The following is a 24,519-nucleotide window of genomic DNA, read 5'->3' on the forward strand; positions in this document are numbered from 1 at the left end:
ATCACAATATCTGAGTATTCACATTAATACTATATATACTATGTTATATAACATTATACATAATATGCTATTATGTATACCCCATTGTAATTTTTTTATGTATGTATATAATCATTTACTTACCTGGATCATAAACTTTTTCATGCCACAGATTAAATCATATTTTCTTAATTCATTACTGAGCACAGTTAAGCATATACATAAATTGTATATTTTTTATATGTATATATAAACACACATATATACATTATGTGTGTATACATATAGTGTGTGTGTATATCACTTTGTTTCCAAAGCATGAGTTTTCATTTAATTATTAATGAAGGAGAAATTGAGATAAACACTGAAGAGTGAGGAAGAATGGATCAGACTAGGAGCAAACATTGTGAGCAAAATGACATGGGTAGGCAGTTCAAAAGGCAGCAACATACTATTGTAGATATGTTTCCAAGTAAGATATACAGGTGTCCAGATCAAGAAAAGATGCTTAATATCCCTAATCAGGGAAATGCCAGTTAAAACTACCATGAGACACTAACTCAGATTCATTAGTATGGCTATCAAAAAAAAAACATGACAAGTGTTGATGAGGGTGTGGAGAAATTGGACCCCTTGTGCTCTGTTGGTGGGAAAGGGAAATAGTACAGATGCTCTGGAAACTAGTTCATTGCTTCCTCAAAAATAAAAATAGAATTATACTGTGATCCAGCAGTTCCACTTCTGGGTATATACCCCCCACAATTTCATGCAGAGTCTCACAGAAATATTTGTATACTTGAATTCATAGCAGTATTATTCACAATAGCTAAAATAAAGGAACCTAACCATCCATTTGCACATGAATGGATAAACTAAATGTGGTGTATACATACAGTGGAATATTATTCAGCCTACGTGAGCGCTAAGTCGCTTCAGCTGAGTTAGACTCTGAGCAACCCTGTGGATTGTAGCCTACCAGGCCCCTCTATCCATCAGATTCTCCAGGCAAGAATTCTGGAGTGGGTTGCCATGCCCTTCAGGGGATCTTCCCAACCCAAGGATTGAGCCCGTGTTTCTCACATCTCCTGCATTGGCAGGCAGGTTCTTTACTACTGGCACCACCTGGGAAGCCCCTTAAAAGGTAGGAAATTCTATATCCATGTTGTATGTGGCAACATGGATGAGCTTTGAGGAGATTATACTAAGTGAAATAAGCCAGTCACAAAAAGACAAACTGTATGATTCTACTTCTGTGAGACATTTAGATAAGGACAAATTGTAGAGATAAAATGTAGAATAGTGGTTGCCAGGAACTAGCAAGAGAGGGAATGGGGAGTTACTGTTTAATGGATGCAGAGTTTCAGAAAGCTGAAAAGTGTTCTTGAGATGGATGGTGATGGTGGTTGCACAATATATGAATATACTTAATATTGCTGATCAAGTGATCAGATGTTAGTCGCTCAGTCGTATCTGACTCTTTGCGACCCCATGGACTGTAGCCTGCCAAGCTTCTCTGTCCATGGAATTCTCCAGGCAAGAATACTGGAGTGGGTAGTCATTCCTTTCTCCAGGGGATCTTCCTGACCCAGGGATTGAACCCAGGCCTCCTGCATTGCAGGCAGATTCTTTACTGTCTGAGCCACCAGGGAACCCTAATATCACTGAACTGTACACTTAAAAATGGTTAAGATGATAAATTTATGTTATGTGTATTTTACTACAGTAAAAAAGCTGAAAAAAAAGTGGGTAAGGGTATGAATAGATAGCTATTTTATTAATTTGTTATTTTTTACAACTCATCTTAGTATTTTAAATATTATACAGTCAAGAATATAGGATATAGCATTCATTGAGACATCATTTTACTCTATCCATTCCCCTTCTGTTAGGCTTATGAATGTCTTACATTTTTAATGAAGATTACTATTTCAAATATTCTGTCAACACTAGAAATTTCATAGCATTTTCAGTGATGAATTTGTCCCAGTGGCATTAAAACCTCATTTTGGCCTTTTAAAATCCTATTATCTTTGAGTCATAGAAACAATTTTGTTTCATATGCTACATTTATTTATTGAAGTATTTATTTAAATATTGCAGATACAGGTTATTTGCTATCAGTTAATATTGAGTGTAGTTAATATTTCAGTAAAATAATTTTCATTTGTTTATTTTTCTAGTAACAGTTGTCTTCACTGTCTCTTTTTCTTTTCAGGCAAAAGAAATGCATGAGTAAATTATTAGAATACAGTGCTGATGTCAACATTTGTAATAATGAAGGTCTTACTGCAGTAAGTGCTAAGAGTTTTTGTCTGAGATTTTAGAAATACTTTGAGAAAATAATATCAAAAGTAATAGTAATGCAAAGTGTACAAATATTTCTGCAGTTATTTCTTTGTAGTAATTGAGAAGATACAGAATGATTTCAGGTATACTTCTCAGCCAATTTATACATATTGATGTTAAGGGTGAAATATTTAGACTTGATTTGTTCTGAACTCAGCAAAATGATAAAAGTGAGGCATAAGAATGATGTGATGTTTGGTTATGTTGCCTATACTGTCTCCCAACTACTGTCAAAATTCATTGCCTCTAAGAGTCCTATGGGGAAAAAGCAGAAGAATATCAGTAAGAAAAACTGAAGGCAGTGGATGAGTTTCTTCACCCAGGTGGCAGAGTCAGAGTGAGACATGTATCTTCTGTATCCATCTCAGGAAATGGGCGTGCTAATGGGTACAGGGCTTCTTTGGGGGAACTGAAAATGTTCTAAAATTGACTGTAGTGATGATTGCAAAACTCTGAATATACGAAAACCCAGTAAGCTGTATGCTTTAAATAGATGAATTGTAAGGCCTGTGAATGTATGGCATTTTATGTCAAATAAATATACATCTACTTTATGACACTCTTCGCCTGAAAAAAAATAAACGTTCTCTTTTTTTTCTTTTGAACTTTTTATTTTGTACTGGGGTGTAGCCAATTAACAGAGCTTCCCAGGTGGCACGGGGTAAAGAATCCACCTGCCAGTGCAAGTGATGCAGGAGACGCGGGTTTAATCCCTGGGCCAGGAAGATCCCCTAGAGTAGGAGATGGTAACCCACGCCAGTATGCCTGAAAGATTCTATGGACAGAGGAGCCTGGTAGACTACAGTCCATGGGGCTGCAAAAAGTTGAAAATGACTGAGCAACTGAGCATACATACACACATGGACGATTAACAATGCTGTGACAGTTTGAGGTGAACAGCAAAGGGACTCGGCTATAGATACATGCACCCTTTCTTCCCTAAACCTCTCTCCCACCCATGCTGCCACATAACATTGAGCAGAGTTCCAAGTGCTATATGGTAAGCCCTTGTTGGTTATTCATTTTAAATATAGCATGTATACATGACCATCTCAAACTCCCTAAGTATCCCTTCCCTCCTGGCAACCATAAGTTCCTTTTATAAGTCTGAGTGTCTTTCTGTTTTGTAAATAAGTTCATTTGTATCATTTCTTTCTTAGGTTTCCTATATAAGGGATGTCATATGACATTTCTTTATCTGACTTACTTCACTCAGTATGACAGTCTCTAGGCCCATCCGTGTTGCTATAAGTGGCATTATTTCATTCATTTTAATGGCTGAGTAATATTCCATTGTATATATTTACTACGTCTTTATCCATTCCTCTGTCAGTGGACATTTCGGTTGCTTCCCCTCTTAGCTGTTGTAAACAGTGCTGCAGTGAACATTGGGATGCATGTATCCTTTCAGATCATGTTTTTCTCTGGATATATGCCCAGGAGTGGGATTGCAGTGTCATATGGTAGCTCTATTTTTAGTTTTTAAAGGAACCTCCATACTCTTCTCCATAGTGGCTGTACCAATTTATATTCCTGCTAACAATGTAGGTGGGTTCCTTTCTCTCCATACCCTCTCCAGCATTTATTGTTTGTGATTTTTTTGATGATAGTTATAGTTTTGATTTGCAGTTCTCTAATAATTAGCAGTTTTGAACATCTTTTCATGTGATTATTGGCCATCTGTATGTCTTCATTGGAGAAATGTCTATTTAGGTCTCCTGTGTATTTTTTGAGTGGGTTGTTTGTTTTGATGCTGTTAAATGTCATAAGCTGTGTGTAAATTTTGGAGACTAATCCCTTATCAGTCACAAATATTTGCAAATATTTTCTCCCAATTTGCTAGCTGTCTTTTCATTTGTATTTTTTGTTTCCTTTGCTGTGCAAAAGCTTTTGAGTTTAAGTAGGCACCATTTATTTATTTTTTATTTCCATTATTCTGGGAGGTAGATCAAAAAGATGTTGCTGTGATTTATGTCAGAGAGTGTTCTGCCTTTGTTTTCCTCTAGGAGTTTTATAGTGTCTGGTTTCACATCTAGGTCTTTTCTAACATTCTTTTTACCTTCCTCCTCAGCTTCCAAATTTCTCACTCCACAGTCAACTTTTCTCAGTTATTTTAATAGATTTAAAAATTTTGTTTCCCTAATTCTAAATAACATGCTAGTATTACTGCTTTTTGACTTTTCAGTTTTAGGCATCACCTATTGCCTTTCTGGAATATGAAGTTAAGTGTTTCTCTTTTAGCCTCACCTCCTCTTATCCCATCATGTACAAGCACATTTCTCTCACACCCATCCAGTAGAACTGTAATTTTTGTTAGATCATTTTTCACTATTCTAATTTTTTGGCTAAATAAAAACTGTTCATAGTTAGGCCAAAAAGTTTCCTACAGTTGCTCTTTGAGGGTGGGGAGAACGCTGTGTTTTGTGGCATGTGGGTTCTTAGTCCCATGACCAGGCATCATACCCATGTCCCCTGCCCTGGGAGTGCAGAGGCTTAACCATTGGACTGCCAGGGAAGTCCCTATAGTTGCTTTTCTTTCTCTCATAGCATTTTGTTTCTCATGTGATTAATAATTGTATTTTCAAAAAATGAGATACTTGTAGATTCATATGCAGTTGTAAGAAATAATACAAAGAAATCCTCTGTATATTTTGCACAGTTTTCCTCAATGGTAGCATTTTATAAAACCATAGTATAATGTTATAACCAGGATATTGACAGTGATATAATTTATGTTATTCAGATTTCTCCAGTTTAACGTGTATCCACTTTTACCTGTTTATGTATGTTAAGTTTTAGACAGATTTACTACCTTTATAGGTCTGTGTGTCCACTACTGCAGTCAATATTCTTAGTATTTCCAACTCCAAAAAGATGTTTTTTATTTCCTTTTATAACCACACCTTTCCTTTCCTTCATCCCATGCCTAACCCTGGCAATCAGTAATCTGTTCTTCATTTCTAAAATATTGTCATTTCAAGAATGTAATATAAATGGAATCATACTAGGAATGGGCTTTGTGTGCTCATCATATTCCATGGGGATGGATCTTGATTATGTGTATTAATAATTCATTTCTCTACATTGCTGACTAATTGGTGTAGATGTACCACTGATTGTTTAACCATTCACCTGTTGAAAGACACTGGGTTGTTTCCCGTTTGGGCCTATTGGGAATAAAACTGCCATGAACATAGTGTACAGGTTTTTGTGTGAACATAAAGGTTTCATGTTTTAGGGAGTAAAATGCCCAGGAATACAGTTGCTAGGTTGTATGGTAGTTTCATATTTAGTTTTAAAATGCACTGGAAAGCTTTTCCAGTCTCACTGTATCATTTTGTACTCCCACCTGCACCATATGAATGATTAGTTTTCTATCATTCTCGCCAGCATTTGGTGTTGTAACTGTATTTTATTTTAGTCATCTTGATAGGTGTGTATGTAGTAATATCTCATTATGGTTTTAATTTGCATTTACCTAATTGCCAATGTTGAACAGCTTTTCGTGTTTTATTTGCCATCTCTATATCCTATTTTGTGAAATGAGTTCAAGTCATTTGCCCATTTTCTGGTGTGTTTTTTTTTTTTTTTTTGAGTTGTTAAGAATTCTTTGTATTTTGGAGATACCAAACCTTTGTCAGGTATGTGACCTGCAAATATTTTCTCTCCATCTTTACTTTGCCTTTTCAAACTCTTAACTGGGTCTTTTGTAGTGTGAAAGTTTTAAATTTTGATGAAGTTCAGTGTATCAGTTTTTACATTTATGGATTGTGTTTTTGGTGTCTAGTTTGGAAACTCTTTACCTTGCTGTGGAGCCTAAAGATTTTCTCTTACCTTTTTCAAAAAGTTTTATAATTTTACATTCTATATCTAAGCCTATGATCTGTTTTGAGCTTTGTCTGTGATGCTAAAGTCAAGGCTCATTTTTTTACCTATGGATTCCAGTTACTCTCGCACTATTTGTTGTAAAGACTACATACTTCCTGTGTGAAATTAGCTTTGTATCTCTCTCAACAATGTTTTAGGCGTCCCTGTACAGGGTTATTTCTGGGCCCTCAGTTCTGTTCCACTCTCTGTGCGTTTGCCATTATCACGTTGTCTTGATTACTCTAGCTATACAGCCTTAAGATCAGGTAGAGTAATTCCTCCCACTTCATTTTTGTCAAGATTGTGTTAGCTACTTTGGTTCTTTCACCCATCCATATAAATTTTAGAATAAACGTGTCCATGATGAAAAACCCTGCTGAGATTTTTTAAATCGGAATTGCATTAAGCCTATAGATCAATTTGGGGAGAATTGACATCTTTACTATGTTGAGTCTTCCAGTCTGTAAACACAGTATGTCTCTCCATTTATTTAAGTCTTTGATTTCTTTCATTAGAATTTTATGTTGCTCAGCTTACAGATCTTGTGCAAGGTTTAAGTGTATAGCTAGATATTTTATTTTCTTTGTAGCAATTGTAAGTAACATTATTTTAAATTTTGATTTCTGCATGTTCCTTGATGGTACATAGAGATACAATTGCTTTTTATGTGTTGATCACATATCTTGTGACCTTGCTGAACTCACTTGATTAATTTAGGAGTTTCTGGTAGACTCCTTAGGATTTTCCACATAGATAATCATATCATCTGCAAATTAAGATAATTATAGCTTTTCCTTTTCAATCCATATATCTTTTCTGTTTCTCTCTTCATTGCAGTTCAGAATTTTGTTTTCTAAATGTGTATTGTCAGTTCTTTACTAGAGTTTCCCTGAACTTTGTAAATATCCTCATAACGTATGTTCACTACCTTTCATCTTGAATAGTTTTGAGGGAGTCTGTTACGGAGACTGCTGATTGATTTCTTGGCTTGCTGTACAGTGTTATTTGGAATATCTCTTCACCATCATCCTGGAGATGCCTTTGCCTTTCTCTTGTTTTGGGTTTTTATTTGTATACCTACCTCGGAGATGCTGCAGGTTCTGTTCCTGAGCATGTTAATAAAATGAATACTGCAGTAAAGCTAGTCACACGGATCTTTTGGTTTCGTGGGTCATATAAAAGTTATATGTAACCAAGAGACACTGCAGGGCGCTTGCTACCTATTCTTGAGCTTTTGGGGAGTTCTGTGATCTCAATTTTCCTTCTTAGTGTTCTCTTTTACTGGCTTAGGGATCATCTTTCTGTTCTGACAAAGCAGACAAAAGCTTCCAAAATGTGTTGCTATTGTGTTCTCTCCTGTTCTTTATCTTAATGTGCATGTTCAGTTGCTCAGTAGTGTCCGACTCTTTGCAACCCCTTGGACTGTTGTCTGGGAGGCTGCTCTGTCCATGGGATTTTCCCAGCAAGAATACTGGAGTGGGTTGCCATTTCCTCCTCCGTTATCTTAATAGATCAGTTGTTTAAGAAAAAGTACCCTTTATTGTCATTTCAGTGGTGTGGGAAGAAGTAGGAGCTGGTGCTTGGGTTCAAAGCTATCATTTTAAAACAAGTTGCATGATATATTTTTTTTAATGGAAAAAAGGCAGATGAAAAATGTGTGGACAGCATAGACCAAAGTTATAACATTATCTTTGAGTTGTAGACTTCTAGGTGTTTTATATTTTTTATCCTCCCGATGTATGTTATTTATGTATGTTTTATGCATTATATGTAAAATATAGGAAATAAAGAATATGACCGCTACTGTGTTGATTACTTTTTAACTTATGTTTGTTTCTGGGGAAGGGAAAACTTTTAGTACCTCTTCTCTAGAGATACATACAATCCATGGTCATCTAAGAAGCAGAGTATTAGTGATCCTCAGTTTAGGATTTTTAATTACTTTGAACATTGAAATGCTTGATTTTGAAATACATGACTGTATAACCTATATCCTGATACATATTTTCCCACATTTAAAATATAGGAAAAAATTATATTGGCTTAAATTTTAATCTTTGGTATGCATGTAGTGCTCACAGTTGAGAAATAATTGCATTATTTATTTGCTGTTTTTATATGAAATACTCCTGTATAAATGTTATGTAACTAAATGGCTGTACAGATACACTGGCTGGCTGTGAATGGGCGGACAGAACTACTCCATGACCTAGTACAACACGTCAGTGATGTCGATGTTGAGGACGCGATGGGGCAGACAGCGCTGCATGTGGCCTGCCAGAATGGCCACAAGACGGTAAATTAAGCCTTAAGGACTTTAAGTTGCATGTGTTTTGTTTTTTTTTTTAAACTTTGAATTCATGAAAAGCTTTTTGCTGTGCATAATTGGAAACATAAAGCAAAATCTTAAAACATTTTCTGCATCATGTGCACTTCTGATTAGTATATTCTTTGTGGATAAAGGGAACAGAAAATAGTGCTTTAAAATATGTTTAATGTAATTTGGATTTCAATTTTATTTTTGATTCATATTTATTAGCTGTATGCTTTAAATCTTAAATATTAACAAATAATTTAAGTTTATAATGTTTATTCTGTTGTCAGTTTTATCAAACAACTATTTCATTTTTTTTTTTACCATTTTCATGTTTTTACCATTAAGCCTCAAGTTTTGGAATTAGACCATGAAGAGAGTAAACTCCAGCTTGGCTTAAATAGTTCAACTTGGGTTATCATATTTTTCTACTCCCTTGGCATATAAGTACTATATAAGTACTAGAATCACAGCTGTTTTCTTTCTTACTTTTGATTTCTAAAATCATGCATTTGTTTTATGGCAATACTTTACTGTTATGCCTATGTATAAACATTTGGCTTTTAAAATTGCTAATAGTTTTCTTTCTCATTAGGAGACTGCTACCTTATTTAAAGATTGTTAGCTTAAGATTTTAGATTGACTTTCTGCGTTTTATAATTTCATATCCTGGTTGCTTTCATTTTTTTCCCACATTTAACATTATGGATAATAGAATATTATTTATTTGCTAACTAAAATAAAAAACCAACTGAAAACAAAAAAACACTACCAGCATCTACATAGACACATAGTTTATGTTTATTATTTTGTACACATTCTGGGTCTAATGTTTTTGTTGGAAAAATTCTTAGTGGAATCTGGATTTCTGTCTTTGCAAACACTTTTTTCTTAACCTGGGTTCAGGATGTTGGCTCCTATATACTAAGATGCTTTATGTACAACCTCAATTCACAAAATATTGCACTTCTTTAAGGTAGTGAGCTCAAAGTTGACATTGTCATATGTTTAATAAGAGTTGGATAAAAGAGATACATGAATATTTTTTTCTTCCCTGGCATTTCTTCTGAACATCAGTGTTCATTATTATTTTTTTGTCTTTTATCATCTGAAAACTAATTCAGTGTTTTCAGGATTATTCCTTTTCATTACTTTTTACTTTCTGCAGGTCAGTATTACTAAATTTAAGAAGTATTCTGGGTGGGGGAAAAAATCTTCTAAAATCTTCTAGTCTTGACAGGCCCTAGTAAGCAACTGTTGCCTGTTAGAGTCCTGCTGGTAGCTCTTACTCAACAGAAAAGCACCTGCTTTAATATTAAACACTCTGCTGAAGCAAATGAGTGGCATATGATTTACTAAGAGTGTAAACTGTATCTGTTGCCCAGTAACGTGTGTAGTAAAAAGACTAAATTCAAATTAGGAATTATCTACAAAAGCTAATTTTAGGTGCCTTGAGCCAGTGAAGAAGCAAAAATTACTCAGAAAACCTTGGTTCAAAACATGTGCATTACAGGGTACATTGAAAATTTAGAATTGCCTACTGAAGTTATTGAAGAGTAGTTAGTATAATACACTCCATATGGTTTACAACCTAAAGCAGGTGTGGTAGAGTAAGGGAGAATTGCTCATAGTCAGATGGCCTTTGAAGAACTGTATTTTCAGATTTATAGGTGGCCTGAGTTCATGGTGGTGATAGGTTTCACAGGGTGAGATTTTGCAGATATAGTATAGGAGGACGAGTGTAAAAAGCCACGTTGACTTGTGGTTGATTGTATTAGTGAGTAAGTTTCCTTTATATTTGGTCCATTATAGATACCGGCGAGGATCATACACAAAGGGAATGTTTAGCACTGTTTTCCAATTCATTGTATATATTTTTAATCCTTCAATTAGGGCAAGAAGGAACCTTGAAAAATTAGTCCATTTCCCAGCCTTCAGACGGAATTCCACCTCTAAAAATCTGCGTTGATAGTTGTGTTAATATTACCTATTGTCATAATGTATTTCTGAGACCTGTTCAAATCTTAGTGGATGAGCATATTCTTTTATCTTAAGTTGAATTTGATTTAAGGGCTCTGAGATATAAGTTACTACAGGGTGTAGGGATTATTGATTTTGCTTTTAACTGTATATCTTTCCATAAGTTGAACAAAGTCTAAAATGCTTTGTCAGGTATCAGCAAATGCAAATGGCCTTTGTGTTGTCTCAAAGTAGTTAACTTTTGCATAAACTCATTAAAAGGTCTTCAGAACTTATGTCCATGTAGACATATACCAGTCCACATAGGTTTTAAGATTCTATTTTTAAGTTTAGAATTAATACTATATATTGATTATGTATTTTATGGGGCTTCCCAGGAGGCTCAGTGGTAGAGAATCCACCTGCCAGTGCTGGAGACACAGGAGATGTGGGTTGGATCCCTGGGTTGGTAAGATCCCCTGGAGTAGCAAATGGCAACCCACTCCAGTATTCTTGCCTGGGAAATTCCATGGACAGAGGAGCCTGGTGGACTGCAGTGCATGAGTCGCAAAGAGTTGGACAGGACTGAGCATGCACACATATTTTATAAAATGTAAAACTTTAGAGAGGAAAAGAAGCTCCATTAAAAATATTTTTTAAAGCATATAAGCTCTTTTCAAATTAAAGAGGATGATATTATAAAGAAATGCTCTGAAATTTACCTTTTAATCTCACTTTAGGGAAAATCTCAAGAATGCATGAAAAGATTTTGAACTGGCTAAGAGCTCTAAAGCTTTGTAGAATTTATGATTGAATACTGTGTTCTTGCTTTGATGACACATAAATTATAGATTTACATTACTTTTTTTTACAGATAAAAGATTTGGAAGAAAGATTGATTTTGTCATAATTAAGAAATCAAGTAATTTTTGACATGATTTCATATAGATGCATCTGTTTTGTTAGAGGTAAATCAAGATAAGGATGTTTTCATCCTCTTGCTGGAAGGAAGTGGTTTGGTCAGTTGAAGAGTACAGTATGATCATTTTTGTCCTTGTGACATAATAGCATTATGATTTTAAACTACTTCAGGTCTGACTCTTGCAACCCCCTGGACTGTGCCTGGCTTCCCAGTCCTTCACTATCTCCTGGAGTTTGCTCAAATTCATGTCCATTGAGTCAGTGATGCCATCTAACCGTCTCATCCTCTGCTACTCTCTCTTCCTTTTGTCTTCAGTCTTACCCAGCATCAGGATCTTTTCCAGTGAGTTGGCTTTTCTCATCAAGTGACCAAAGTATTGGAGCATCAGCTTTAGCATCAATCCTTCCAGTGAATGTTCAGGATTGATTTCCTTTAGGACTGACTGGTTTCATCTCCTTGCAGTCCAAGGGACTCTCAAGAATATTCTCCAGCATTGCAATTCAAAAGCATCAAGTCTTGGGTACTCAGCCTTCTTTATGGTCCAACTCTCACATCCATACATGACCACTGGAAAAACCATAGCTTTGACTATATGGACCTTTGTCGTCAAAGTGACATCTCTGCTTTTTAATATGCAGAGGTTTGTCATGGCTTTTCTTCCAGGGAGCAAGTGTCTTTTAATTTCATGGCTGCAGTCAACATCTGCAGTGATTTTGGAGCCCAAGAAAATCTATCATTGCTTCCACTTTTTTCCCTTCTGTTTGCCATGAAGTGATGGAACCAGATGCCATGATCTTAGTTTTCTGAATGTTGAGTTTAAGCCAGCTTTTTTGCTTTCCTCTTTCACCCTCATCAGATAGCTCTTTATTTTCCTCTTTACTTTCTACCATTAGAATGGTATCATCTGCACATCTGAGATTGTTGATATTTTTCCCTGCCATCTTGATTCCAACCTGTGATTCATCCAGCCCAACATATCGAATGATGTACTCTGCATAGATTTTAAATAAAGAGGGTGACAGTATACAGCCTTGTCTTACGCCTTTCCCAATTTTGAACCAGTCTGTTGTTCCATGTCCAGTTCTGTTGCTTCTTTACCCGCATACAGGTTTCTCAGGAGACAGGTAGGGTGGTTTGATATTCCCATCATTTTAAGAATTGTCCACAGTGTAATCCACAAAGTCAAAGGCTTTAGTGTAGTCAATGAAGCAGAAATAGATGTTTTTCTGGAATTACCTTGCTTTCTCTGTGATCCAACAGATGTTGGCAATTTGATCTCTGATTCCTCTACCTTTTCTAAATCCAGCCTGTACATCTGGAAGTTCTCAGTTCATATACTGCTGAAGCCTGGCTTGAAAGATTTTGAACGTTACCTTACTAGCATGCGAAACAAATGCAGTTGTACAGTAGTTTGAACATTCTTTGGCATTGCAATGAAAACTGACATTTTCCAGTCCTGTGACCACTGCTGAGTTTTCCAAATTTGCTGACAGACTGAGTACAGCACTTTAACAGCATCATCTTTTAGGATTTGAAATAGCTTATCTGGAATTCCATCACCTCCACTAGCTTTGTTTATAGTAATGCTTCCTAAGGCCCACTTGTCTTCACCTCCAGGATGTCTGCCTCTAGATGAGTGACCACAGCATTGTGGTTACCCAGATCATTAAGACCTTTTTTGTACAGTTCTTCTGTGATTCTTGCCATCTCTTCTTCATCTCTTCTGCTTCTGTTAGGTCCTTACTATTTCTGTCCTTTATCCTGCCCATTCTTCATTCTTGCATGAAATGTTCCCTTTCCCCAGTTTTCTGGAAGAGATCTCAAGTCTTATCCATTCTGTTGTTTTCCTCTATTTCTCAGCATTGTTCATTTAAGAAGGCCTTCTTACCTCTCCTTGCTATACTCTGGAACTCTGCATTCAGTTTGGTATACCTTTCCCTTTCTTCCTAGCTTTTCACTTCTCTTCTTTCCTCGGCTATTGGTAAAGCCTCTTCAGACAACCATTCTGCCTTAAATATCTTTTTCTTTGGGATGATTTCGATCATTGCCTCGTGTACATTGTTCCAGTCTTCTGTCCATAGCTCTTCAGGCCCTCTGTCTACCGGATGTAATCCCTTGAATCTGTTTGTCATCTCCACTGTATAACCATAAGGAAGATGATTATACCTGAATGACCTACTGGTTTTCCCTACTTTCTTCAATTTAAGCCTGAATTTTGCAATAAGGAGCTGATGATCTGAGCCACAGTCAGCTCCAGGTCTTGTTTTTACTGACTTTATAGAGCTTCTCCATCTTTGGCTGCAAAGAATATAGTCAGTCTGATTTTAATATTGACCATTTGGTGATGTCCACGTGTAGAGTTGTCTCTTGTGTTGTTGGAAGAGGGTGGTTCCTGTGACCAGTGTATTCTCTTGACCAAACTCACTTAATATTTGCCCTGCTTCTTTTTGTACTCCAAGACCAAACTTGCCAGGTATCTATTGACTTCCTACCTTTGCATTCCAATCCCCTCTGATGAAAAGCACATCTTTTTGTGGTGTTAGTTCTAGAAGGTCTTGTAAATTTTAATAGAACTAGTCTATTTCAACTTCTTTGGCATCAGTGGTTGAGGCATAGACTTGAATTACTGTGATGTTGAATTGTTTGCCTTAGAAATGAATGGAGACCATTCTGTCATTTTTTAGATTGCACCCAAGTACTGCATTTTGGGCTCTTTTGTTGACTATAAGGGCTACTCCATTTCTTCTAAGGGATTCTTGCCCACAGTAGTAGATATAATGGTCATCTGAATTAAATTTGTCCATTCCTGTCCATTTTAGTTCACTGATTCCTAAGATGTAGATCTCCGCTCTTATTATCTCCTGCTTGACCACATCTAATTTATTCAGTTGCTAATTCATGTCTGACTCTTTGCAACCCCATGAACTGCAGCATGCCAGGCTTCCCTGTTCTTCACTATCTCCCTGAGTTTGCTCAAACTGATGTTCATTGAGTCAGTGATACCATCAACCATCTTGTCCTCTGGTGTCCCCTTCTCCTCTGCCGTCAGTCTTTCCCAGCATCAGGGTCTTTTCCAATGTGTCAGCTCTTTGCCTTGATTCATAAACCTATCTTTCTGTGTTCCTATGCAATAGCCTTCTTTACAGTATCAGACTTCACTTTCAGCACATCTACAACTGAGCATCATTTCCACCTTGGCCCAACTACTTCATTCTTTCTAGAGCTATTATTAATTGCCCTCTACTTTTCCCTAGTAGCATATTAGACACCTCTTGACCTGGGTAACTCATCTTCTGGTGCCATATCTTTTTGCCTTTTCATACTGTTCACGTGGTTCTTGAGGCTAGAATACTGGAATGGTTTGCCATTCCCTGCTCCAGTGGACCACATTTTGGCAGAACTCTTCACTATGACCTGTCTGTCTGGTGGCCCTGCATGGCATGGCTCTTCACTTTATTAAGTTACACCAGCCCCTTCATCAAGACAGGCTGTGATCCATGAAGGGGAGCTATACAATACCAGAATTATTGTATTGTCTGTGGATATTGATTTCAAATAGAAAATCATTTGAGAATTTGATTATTCATCTGGCTTACTATATAGTCTGGCAACTTTTTTCTTCTTCTATCCTTATCTATCTCCTAAGGTATATTCTGTCTACTGATTACATAATTAAAGAAAGTGTTGTGAACACTTTGGAAGATACTTAAGAGTAATGATCGTATTGGTACTATTATTGCCATTATTATTGATGATATGAATCTGTGAAAACAGTACAAGGATCACTACCTGAACTCTTTAATTCATTTACTCTTGTGCAGTGAGCTAGGTCCAGTGTGTTGTTTGATTTTTAATCTCATTTTTAGAAGTATAGTTTAAAAAACTAGTATTGTTGTGAAGATATAGTCGCTGAGTTCTGTCTGACTCTGTGACCCCATGGACTATAGCCCGCCAGGCTCCTCTGTCCGTGGGCAAGATATATGTATAATTGACTCCAATTTTTTTGACAATGAGTTGAACTTACTTTTTGATAACTTTTTTCATTGTCTTTAGGTCTTTAAGATTTATTGACATGTTTAATTGCCACAAATGGTTGATTACTGTTTTCCTGGAATAACTTGGATTTAGAAACTCTGGAGAACTGTCAGTTGGTTCAGTCTCAATTTTATGTAAGAGTATATAGAAGGATTAGTTTTTGGACTAATTTCAGTTCACTTAAAAGACATTTTATTTTTATCAGAATAAATTTTATAGTGCTAAATTTATACAGTGATATGAAGGTTCACAAGCAACATGAAATGATAGTTGAACTATGCTTAGAGTAGATGATCTTTGATACAACTGACTGCATTTTTTTTTCCTAAAATTGTAGGCTTGTTAAGGAACAGTTCAATTACGTTCAGTCAGCTCTCTTGAAATTTTTAGCCAGATTCCAAGCTTTTCATCCAGAGAATTATAGGACAGCCATGCAAACTTAATTGAAAGCTTTTGCAAAAACATTAACTGAATTCAGCCTTGAGGCACAATGGTAGATGTACTTAACATTTCAGAGTGTGTTTTTAGGGTCAGAGTAATTTTATTTATTCTGATGTTAGGATTTTCCTTTCATCACTTCTGAGAAATGTGAGGATATAATAGAAAGTTCTGTTACTGTGTTTTTTTTTCTAACACAACTGGATAATACTGATTTTTGCTCGATATTACATATGGATTCAAAGTCTCAATAGGCTTAGGTGGACAGGTTTCTAGAGAAGACCTGTGTAAACCAGTCACTGATTAGTGAGTTGGCCATTTTATTTAGTATATAAGTTGTTTGTGCATTGCTGTCCTGTCATCAGAATTACTTTTAATAAGAGATGAAAGATGCTTTTTTTGTTTTTTGATTATCATTTCTTTAGTAATGATAATACAGCAACTCAGATTTTTACTTATGGTTTAATACTGAGTATCTGTTCCTTTTTACTTTGATCATTGTTGTTCAGAGAGTTGACATTGATAAAGCAGAACTGCCTTGGATTTCTTGCTTTGTGATTTATCAGCTTATTGGGCACAGGTGGTCTTGGTTAGTCGCTGCCTTCAATTAAATGACTTTTGAGATTGACCCAAACATTAGGTTTGCACATTAGTTTTCCACTCAGGATGTTGTTTTATCACTTGAAAGGTCATGAAGTCTGTTGAAAGTGTAGTTTCTTTTTATGGATTTCTTGAAGGCCATATGCAAATCCCCTTTCAATGCTTTTCTTTCAGGATTCCTTCCCAGCAGTTTCTTACTCGGTAAGGAGGAAGACTCCCATTGTAGATTACCTAGGAATAGGAGAATAGTGTGATGTTGTTGTTGTTTTAAAGGGAAGAGGGCTGGACAGGGAATTTGAAGTTCTGAATTATTTAAAAAGCACATTTTCCTGACCTATATTAGATACATAAAATGATTTCAGTTCAGTGTAGTTCTTGAAATTGTTATGTTAACTTGAAAGATATAGGTAATCAGCTATCAGTCACAGATATTTATGTTACTATACCTTTACATGTTTACTAAATTGTAAACTGCTAAACTTAATTTTTGCAAGTAAATGAGAAGCCATGAAATTTTGAAAACGGGAACTTATGACAATTGTAAATTACAATGATTTTTGTGTTTTTGGACATTACAGCTTGTAGTCTTTTAAACAGATGCAGTGCAGTTTTCACTGAAGTATTTGTGTGTAGGGGCTTAGGGGTGAGAAATTAGCTAAAACAAATTGAATCCAGATCTGCCGTAGAGAATCCTATCAGTTTTTCTGATAGCACTAAATCAGTGTCTAGCACACTACATGTTTTATTTCTTATGTCCCTTTGTTTTCCTTTTCCTTGAGAATGTAAACTTTATGAAGGCAGATGTTTGTCCATTTTGTTCAGTGCTGGGACTCTTGCAGCTAAAGTGGTCCCCCCCTACTAGCACATACAAACTTTGCAATTTTTCCTATAAGGGAGAATGGACTATTTAAATGCAAAATCTTTCTAACCAGTATTCTGCCATTTTCTTTCCATTTCTGAATGTTTGTATTTTTTTTTCTTTTGTAACTTTAAGAGAAGTGTATGTTGATAGTGCTCATTCTTATAAACGATTGTATCTGATTGTTTTTCTGTTACTGAAAACTTCTTGGGGATTTTAGTAGCTGAATCCAGAATTTTCTTCAATTATATTTTGCCTTGTGCTTCTGTATAATTTAAAATCCTTAAGTAGTATTGTTTGTTCAAGACCTTTTATATTTTTAATTTAATAAATACTCAAGAGTTTCCTCCAACTGAATTTTCCTTGTTTCAGAGTTATTATACATATAGGTAGTTTAACATAGACTGGAAATTTAAAAACAAACTTTTAAGTTATGTGACTTTCTTGCTCCTTTTATTATGTAATTTAATCAATAATTGAATTCTGCATTATCCTTTCTCCTTCTGGTACAGAGCTTTTACAAAAAGAAATCTGCGAACTTTTTTTTTTAATTACGAAGATTGATGACTTTTCACTCATTTCAGTGCTGAAAGGCATTTTTTTTTTCCCTTTACCTTCAAATCCCTTTATGTATTTTTTTATTCTTCCTCTGAGGGAAGTGGGTTTTTCTCCTTGTTTGTCTTCAGGCAACATTTCATCTACATGGGATCTATTGAAGCTTTTAGAAAATATATGTTTCTTTTAATAGTTGTGTATTTTGAGGCCCTTAATTGGGATAATTTTGTTAGAAAAGCAGAAAGATTTATGAATATAAAAGAAAATACTGGATGAGTTTTTTTCTTCTTTCTTAATTGTTTTCCTTTCTTAAGAACAGAATTTTTAATGTATTTGTAGAATATTTACTATGTACAAGGATATGATAGAAATGTATTACAGTTCATCTTGTGCATCATACTTTCTTGCTATGATTTGCCTGAAGTTTGTCTTACTACTTTGTAGAGGAATATGTTAGTTTAATGGCTAGTTTATTTTACTGTGAACTCAACAGTATAAATTTTAAAAATGCAGAAATAATTTGAAAACTATGTGGATTTAGAAATGGCATTATTTAAAAGCTAAACACAAATAACTTACGTTGGTCCTTGAGCTTGACTCTTAAGTAGATATTTATAGGGAACTATTAGATCATCTACAATTAATGTAATTTAAGAAGATATTCCAGATTAACCATAATTCTATTTACTATTCTGAATTTAGAAAAATTAGAATTTTTGTTTTTTGGTAAATTGTCTAGTGGTTATGACCATGGATTTAGGTGTTAATCCCTGCTCCCCTGTTTATTTGTGTATTGGGGTGCATATTACTTGACCCCTTTGAGACTGAGTTTCCTACTTGTAAAACTGGAGAGAAGAATATCAACTTCCCCACAGGATGCAATAAATGAAATGATAAATGCTTATTAGCACAGTGTCCAAGCACATGCCAAGGTTATTTTTATTAATATATCATTATATACTTTTAGCTGTTATATAATTTTTATGAATGCATAATATGTTTTGTTAATTACTTTATTTCAACTCCTCTCTGGTTGCTGCATCTCAATTGAATATTAATATGTGTTTTCGATGTAATTGACTTCATCTCTTCTGTGCCTTTTGAGAGATGGCTTATTGTCTATATGCTTTCTGTAACAGTCAGTGAACATTATTGCTGCTATCTGTCTCACTTCAGATTTGGATCACACAAACACAGCTTCTTGGTCAGAGGTCAAAAAGGCAAAAACCGTAATCAAAAGGTTCAAGTGGGCCTTGCCTTATAAAATAATAACCTAAGTGCTTATTTTCTTATATTTGAGAGTTGTTCTTGACCACTCTTCCTGAGTTTCACAATTGTATAGCTGATAATATAGTTTAATATAATAATGTTGCTATTACATAGATTTAAAAAAAATTTTTTTACATAGATTTTTGAATTCCTCCTGAAATAGAAGTAAATTCAAATAGCAATAATATATGAATAGCTTACCTCTTAAAATATTTTTTATCAAAATCTTTGTAATAAAAAATTATACTCCCTTAAATACCCTTCTTTCTCAATTCATGATCATTAGGCGACAATTTTCAATTCTTTTAGCTTCTCTTCTTGTATCTATTTCCACATAATATTCTTCTATTGTTCTTTCTTAATTTATGACTTTTAGATATCACTGAATCATTTCTTGTTAGAGTGAGTGAGGATTTAACTAATTTAAATCCTCTTCCCATTCATTATCTTCCCATTTCTAAAATTAATTATGTCAAATTTTTGTGAGACAGTATTCAGTTCAGTTGCTCAGTCGTGTCTGACTCTTTGCGACCCCATGAACTGCAGCACACCAGGCCTCCCTGTCCATCACCAACTCCTGGAGTCCACCCAAACCCATGTCCATTAAGTCGGTAATGCCATCCAGTCATCTCATCCTCTGTCATCCCCATCTTTCGCAGTATTAGAGTCTTTTCAAATGAGTCAGCTCTTCACATCAGGTGGCCAAAGTATTGGAGTTTCTTTCAGCTTCAGCATCAGTCCTTCCAATGAACACCCAGGACTGATTTCCTTTGTTGTATGTAGTTCAGTAAATATTGTTTACTGCTGAGTCAAGTAGTGTAATACAATAACATTTTCTCTAGGATAACTATTAACTTTGCTGAGTTTTTGTTTTTGTTTTTGGTGTGTGAATCAGTTGTTGTTTAGTCACTAAGTCATGTCCAACTCTTTGCTACCCTGTGGACTGCAGCATGCCAGGCTTCTTTGTCCTTCACCATCTCCTGGAGTTTGCTCAAACTCATGTCCATTGAGTTGGTGATACCATCTAACCATCTCATCCTGTGTTGCCCCCTTCTCCTCCTAATTTCAATCTTTCTCAGCATCAGTGTTTTCCAGAGAGTTGGCTCTTTGCATCAGGTGGTCAAGTATTGGAGCTTTAGCATTAGTCCTCCCAATGAATATTCAGGATTGATTTCCTTTAGAATTGACTGATTTGATCTTACTGTCCAGGGGACTCTCAAGAGTCTTCTCCAGCACCACTGTTAAAAAGCATTGATTCTTCAGTGCTCAGCCTTCTTTATGGTTCAGTTCTAGCATCTGTATGTGACTACTGGAAAATCCATAGCTTTGGCTATATGGACCTTTGTTGGCAAAGTGATGTCTCTGCTATTTAATGCACTATCTAGGTTTGTCATAGGTTTTCTTCCAAGGAGCAAACGTCTTTTAATTTTGTGGCTGTGGTCACTGTTCGCAGTAGTTTTGGAGCCCAAGAAAATAAAGTCTGCCATTGTTTCTACTTTTTCCCCATCTATTTGACGTGAAGTAATGGGAACAGATGCCATGATCTTCATTTTTTGAATGTTGAGTTTTAAGCCAGCGTTTTCATCTTTGGTTCCTCTTCCCTTTCTTCATTAGAGTGGTATCAATGCATATCTGAGGTTGTTAATATTTCTTCCTGCAATTTTGATTCTAGCCTGTGATTCATCAAGCCCAGCATTTCACATGATGTACTGTGCATATACGTTAAGTAAGCAAGGTGACAATGTACAGCCTTGACGTACTCCTTTCCCAACTTTGAGCCAGTCCATTGTTCTGTGTCCGGTTCTAACTGTTGCTTCTTGACCTGCACACAGGTTTCTCAAGAGACAGGTAAGGTGGCCTGGTATTCCTATCTCATTAATAATTTTCCACAGTTTGTTGTGATCCACATGGTCAAAGGCTTTAGAGTAGTCAGTGAAGCAGAAATAGATGTTTTTTTTTTTTTTTAATTTTCCTTGCTTTTTCTATGATCCAATAGATGTAAATCAGTAATTCTTCGTATATGCTCCCACAAAATCTTTCTCAGTACTGGTTTCTTCGAAGACAAAATCATTAGATAATGTCCATTGTTTTTCTCTAAACCTGAGTATTTCTTAATCTCGTCTATGTTTGATCTTCATTATTCTAGATTCCACATCTTCTATTTTGATATATTGCATTCCCTTGTTTTGGAGGAGAGTATCCTCCAGTAGCTTCTTGAGAACAGATGTGTTGAAGTTAAATTTTTTGATATCTACATAGCTAAGCGTGTTTTTTATTTAAAAGCTTATATTTGAATGATAGTGTGGCTGGCTGTGGAATTTTACATTCAAAGTCATTCACTTTATAATTTTGGGGGTGTTTCATCGTTTACATTTCCATGTAGCTCTTGAAAAGTTTAATGGCAGTCTGAATTCTGTTTATCTCTGGAATCTTATTATCCTCAGTATTATGAAATTTTACTTTGATATGCCTTATTGTAGGCCTTTTAATGTTTTAAGCTGTGCACTGGTGAGCCTTTTCAATCTAGCAACTTATGTTCTTCAGTTCTTTGAGATTTTTTTGGTATTATTTCTTCATGACTTCCTTTTGGTCTCTTACCTCCTTTATTTCCTTTATTCTCAGTTTCTATAACATGCCTCCTTGGATTGCTTGGCTAGTTTTCTCCAGTCGTTTTTTTTTCTAGTTTTCCTGTGTTCTTTGTCTTTTTGATTCTTGTAGAATTTTTCAACACTGTATTTCTAAACTTCCACTGAATTTTTGAGCTTGTTAGGTGGTGCTAGTGGTACAGAACCTGCATGCCACGGCAGGAGACACAAGAGACCCAAGTTCTGTCTCTGGGTTGGGAAGATCCCCAGGAATGCAACGCACTTCAGTATTCGTGCCTAGCAAACCCCATGAACAGAGGAACCTGGTGGGCTATATATAGTCCACGGGGTCGCAGAGTCAGACAGGACTGAAGTGGCTTCACATGTATATATACATTGAATTTTTACTCTTCCATCAAATTTTTAACGTCTAATTCTCTGAATATTTTCCCCCCAGAATCTCGTTTGTGTCCCATGGATAGTATCTAGTCTGTCTGAAAAGTATTAGTTGCTTTAAAAGATTTTTTTTGCTATTTACTTTGGTTCCCTTTATTTCTTTATTTTTCTTCCTTTTTCTGTTTGTTTTTCAGGTTAGAGGCCTGCTTCAGTTCTGCCTTAAGTGTTGTCTGTCCATTCATGTTTAGTTATCCTGTAGACATGTGATGACGTATACCTTAGTACACTTCAGATGATTGCAGAAGTAGAGCTTAGGGGACAAGATTGTATGTGAATGGCTATCAGAGAAACTGAGTTGGCATTGGCTACTGTGAACAGTAAAGGACTTCTTAGCTTTTTAATATTTTGTGTTTTAATTATTATGCTCTTTGAATTTTGAGAAGGTTAGAGCCTCTGCTATCTACTATTTATTTTTAGAGGCAAAAAATTCGCATATCTAGATCAGCACTCTCCAGTTTACTAGCCGTATGTGGCTATTTAAACTTAATTATAATAAAATAAAGTTTAAAATTCCATTCCTCAGTTGTACTGGCCACATTTCAAGTCTTTGGTACCTACTTCATGTGTCAGTGATTTTCTGGAACCTTCCCAGGTTAACACAATTTACATTACATTGATAATTCCACAAATACTGTGTAGTGCCTGAGACTTGGAGCTTAACAAAAAGTGTAATTTATTCAGCCATCATAATTGTCACGTTGCTACTCTTCTTCAAAGCTTCGGGTTGTGGTAAGAACTTTCCTTATTAAGTGGATTAAAATTGTCGTAACTGTCTTTATTTGACTTCTCTGGCTTTAGTTTTGTTTGTTTTCTTCCCAGACAGTGCAGTGCTTGCTGGACAGTGGTGCTGATATTAACAGACCAAATGTATCAGGAGCCACTCCACTGTACTTTGCTTGCAGGTATGATATTTTATATTGCCTGATGCTTTCATTAAAGAAAGTTGTATCTGCTGTATTTGCAAACGCAAACATACTTTTATATTTTCTAAAACTCTTGTTTTCCCAGAAATACTGTGCTCCCTTTTAAGAAGACTTATATAGCATTATGTTTCTTTTATTTAACTGCATGATGAAAAGTGTTTTATACTGCCAGTGTTTTCATATGTTGTAAGTGGAAGCTTTTGATTTACTTGATTACTTAAATTTTAGGCTAATTACTTGGTAAGTAATAAGACGAGTGTATCAATAATCCAGTAATTTCCATCATTTTCTTTATCGAGTACCAGCTTAGTTTCAATAGGATAAGCTATTAAAGCATGTCTTAGTTCAGAGCTGTGTCTTTGCTTTCTCTGGATTTGTAACTTAAAAAATATTCTTTAATCATTCTTATTAAATATTAAGTTATGCATTAAGTTGTTTTTATACTTTTGTCTTAGTTCATTTTCTTTAAGCATACTTTTTATTCATTGATTCAGTCATGTAATAAGCAAACATTTATTTAGTACAGAGAAGGCAATGGCAACCCACTCCAGTACTCTTGCCTGGAAAATCCCATGGATGGAGGAGCCTGGTAGGCTGCAGTCCATGAGGTCGAGAAGTTGGACACGACTGACTGACTTCACTTTCACTTTTTACTTTCATGCATTGGAGAAGGAAATGGCAACCCACTCCAGTATTCTTGCCTGGAGAGTCCCAGGGATAGGGGAGCCTGGTGGGCTGTCGTCTATGGGGTCGCACAGAGTCGGACACGACTGAAGCGACTTAGCAACTTAGCAGCAATGTGCCATGTAGTATTATAGGCATTAGTGATACAGTCTAAATAAACCCCAGTCCTTAAGGAGCTGACAGTGTAATAATACACATACCTCCCCCCCAACCCCATACGGTATGTTCAATTAGTTGCAGTTAGGAGCAGTTCACAGTACACTTAATTTTTCTTTTTGGTTTAGATTATAAGAATTGTAGTATTTATTTAGGCTCCCTATTTTAGCTATAATGCTCTCCAGAAAGCTCTTTTCTTTTTCATGTCATTTTACCAGAGGTTTAAAAAATTTTTCTGTCGCACTGTGTTGCTTGCAGGATCTTATTTCCTTGACCAGGGGTTGAACTTGAGACCTGGCGGTAAAAGAGCTGAGTCCTAACCACTGGACCGCCCAGGAATTACCTGGAGATTTGTTTTAGATGAAACATCTGCTTTTCTCCTTGTTTAACTTCTCTTTTAAGGTCTCTAATGTTGCTTTGATCTGACTAATTTAAATCATTAAGCCTTCAATTAGAACACAAAGACTTCTGAATCTCTAGACCTCTAGATCTTCCCTGAATCCAGGTTTTTTCTCATGTTATACTTAAAATTCAATTACTTGGCTAGAATACCCTACCCCTTCCTTTTTTAG

The 24,519-nt window shown here is 35.7% G+C and overlaps 1 protein-coding gene across 4 annotated transcripts in view; it reads left to right on the forward strand.

The window, feature by feature from the left end:
- HACE1 (HECT domain and ankyrin repeat containing E3 ubiquitin protein ligase 1) overlaps positions 1-24,519 on the forward strand; it is a 106,335-nt gene that overhangs the window by 13,042 nt on the left and 68,774 nt on the right. For 3 of the 4 annotated variants that reach the window (XM_060419218.1, XM_004011242.5, XM_060419219.1), the window contains 3 exons: positions 2,195-2,270; positions 8,357-8,488; positions 23,004-23,086. In XM_060419218.1, coding sequence (XP_060275201.1) covers positions 2,195-2,270; positions 8,357-8,488; positions 23,004-23,086 — 291 coding nt within the window. The remainder of the gene's footprint in view (positions 1-2,194; positions 2,271-8,356; positions 8,489-23,003; positions 23,087-24,519) is intronic. The other variant, XM_042253365.1, reaches the window with a different exon arrangement.

This window comes from Ovis aries, chromosome 8 (assembly GCF_016772045.2).
Source record: "Ovis aries strain OAR_USU_Benz2616 breed Rambouillet chromosome 8, ARS-UI_Ramb_v3.0, whole genome shotgun sequence".
Taxonomy (NCBI): Eukaryota; Metazoa; Chordata; class Mammalia; order Artiodactyla; family Bovidae; genus Ovis; species Ovis aries.